This window comes from Galeopterus variegatus, unplaced genomic scaffold (assembly GCF_000696425.1).
Source record: "Galeopterus variegatus unplaced genomic scaffold, G_variegatus-3.0.2 Scaffold429, whole genome shotgun sequence".
Lineage (NCBI taxonomy): Eukaryota > Metazoa > Chordata > Mammalia > Dermoptera > Cynocephalidae > Galeopterus > Galeopterus variegatus.
In genome coordinates this window covers 8,637-11,141 of record NW_007726540.1, presented here as the reverse complement: position 1 = coordinate 11,141, position 2,505 = coordinate 8,637, and the positions used below count along the sequence as shown (strand labels likewise).

General features: G+C 53.5%; 1 protein-coding gene across 1 annotated transcript in view; it reads right to left on the bottom strand.

Annotated features, from left to right (window-relative positions):
• The window catches only part of SHC4 (SHC (Src homology 2 domain containing) family, member 4), a 146,720-nt gene extending 145,669 nt beyond the window's left edge, over window positions 1-1,051 (bottom strand). Inside the window, exon 1 of the mRNA XM_008568656.1 lies at window positions 467-1,051. Coding sequence (XP_008566878.1) covers window positions 467-1,051 — 585 coding nt within the window. The remainder of the gene's footprint in view (window positions 1-466) is intronic.
• Between the last annotated feature and the right edge of the window lie 1,454 nt (window positions 1,052-2,505).

The following is a 2,505-nucleotide window of genomic DNA, read 5'->3' as shown; positions in this document are numbered from 1 at the left end:
AAAAAAAAAAAAAAAAAAAAAAAAAAAAAAACTCAAGCCCCTTACACACCATGTGTTCCTCTAGCACAGAAATCTCTATTGTATTTATCCAAAATATAATGGCCAACATAACCTACCAGGTCTCATTCACTAATCAGATTTGAAATCCTTGACTCTTCTTGACCAGAATGCTAGGTCCAGTGGGGACAAGAAGGCCGCCTCTATCAGAAGTTGCCCCTACATCTGGCAACTATCTACAAGTTATCAATAGTTTATGCCCTTGAACCAAAGGTTATTTGACTCCAGTACAAGTCAGATATAGGTAGGGAAATTTGTAAACCCAGATTCCCTCCCCTTTGGTCCAGTTGCATAATGTCTTGTCCATACCTAGAACCCAGTCAGGAATTGTGTGGTCCCTTGCAGAAAGCAGAGAAGATACCCTTTTCCCCAAGAGTTCTTAGGAGCGCAGAGAGGAAAATGCACTTACCTTCACACAGTAGTTCATGCCCATCCCCAACAGGTGCTGCAGAAAGTGCTTGTCCTGCCTGCTCCTGGGGTTTGGCTCCCCAGGGCCGGGAAGTGGGCAGGCATCTGGAGTTGAGGCGTTTGCCCGGTTCCCAACCGGGTCTGGCTGCAGTGGAGGTGCAGACCCAGCCCTACTCAGACTGGGTTCGGGGGAAGCGGGACTGCTGGGAGCCGGGTCTTGGCTTTCCTGGAGCTTCAGCCGGGGCACCTCTTTGGTACCCAAGCAAAAGTTTTTCAGACTCAGCAAAGTGGCTGGGTTGGCCAGCTTCATGCTCGCCATGCGGGGGATCAAGGTGCACAGTGGGGTGGGGCTCTCCTGGGACGGCAAGGTGGCATCTTCAGCCGACAGGTGAGGTGCCAGGGCGGGGTAGGGAGGCTGCGGCGAGCCCTTGTTCCCGGCCGAGCCTCCCGGACTGCCTTCGTCCAAGGACGTGATGGACTCGTTCCGAAAGCGGCTGTACTTGGCCCTGTGCAGCATCCCGGGGTGCCCGAAGAGTCCTACGTACAGCACGAGTCCTGCCAGGCTGTCCCGAGCGCGTTCTCGCATAGCCTTGGCAGTGCCGAAACCGGGTACGGTTGCATAAATCGCCCCGTCGTCTGGTAGATAAACCGTACGGACATCGAGTGCCACAACGCCCCGAGCAACTCGCGGCAGCCACCTCTCCAACTCTGCTTTCGCCCGCCTGGGCTCCCGGGCCCTTAAGGATGACAGCCCAGCGGGGAAACGCCTCCCCTGCTCTGATCTCAGTCCCTCCCCGGCCCGGGCAGCGGCACCCGGTGTTCTCGTCTCGGATTCCTCGCTGGGAACGCCTGAACGCCTGGACCCAGGCTCGTGGCGGGGACTGCTCGCGGCCAACTCTCGGGCACGGAAACGGGCCGAGCCCCGGCCAGCCGGCCCCGCCGCATCACTAGCCTGCAGGAGCCCAGGATAATATTTAGCGCCCCCCAGCCCCCAGCCTCCCAGTCTGCACGCAGGAACTTTCAAACCTGCTCCCTTCGGCTCCCACGGGGCGGGGCAATGACCGGACTATTAACCCTTTATTTGTTCCACTGATTGTTCATTAAAAAGGGGTGGGGGGGGGGAGGTATATGTGAGCCCAAGGTCCTGCCTGGGTTCGCTGATTCTGATGGCTGCCCTCTCTTGGAAGATCTTGTCTTGAAGCCCTTTCTGGGCCACAGCTGGAGTACTAGCGATGGCGCCGCTCCACATTGTTTCTCTGACTTGAGGACCCTCCGTGTTCCCCAGATCCCCTCCCAGCCTGCCCACCCTTGCTCAGAGCTGCCCTCCCTCCTGGACACCTCTCGGAGCTTTTCTTAGCAGCCCATTCGCAGCAGAAGCCTGAGATATGCGGGATGATACCCAGAGTGTTGAAATTTTTATGAATGAACTTCGCCGAATGAATTTCTGTGTGTGTGTGTGTGCAAGCCAATAAATCTGTGAATGAAGCTGAGAATAGCTGTAATTGACTGATGGTCTCAGGGGTGTTTGGTTTTTCTCCAATCAGCGGGCAGCGTGATGACTCATGCACCATAAATATACTAAACTAGTAGCCGGAGAAATAAAGCTGGAGGGAGAGGAGGAAGAGATTTTATTTTGTGATATCTGATGAATGGGTTAAACAGCAAGGCAATTTTTACTACAGATCATCAGTAAGCTGGGGAGCAGCCGGTTAAAATCTATTTTCTTTCTCGTTGAAATGGCCAAGAGAGCCAAGCAGAAGAGCTAAAAATTAGATCCATTGTTCCACGGATATTAGGACATATGGCACACAACTCCTGTGGGAAGCCGTGATGCATTTTTCTTAGAAACATAGTTCTCCTTTTATTGATCGTTGGTCCCATCTTCCATCTGGTGTAACTTCCTGTACCTATCAAACGCATCTGAAGACATGATGACAACTGCAAGATGCTCAGCACACAGGAAGCTAAAACTGGAGCTGGGAAAAGGCAAGGCAGGTTCTTATAGGAATGGAGGAGGAAACTGCTGAAACACCGGGGCAG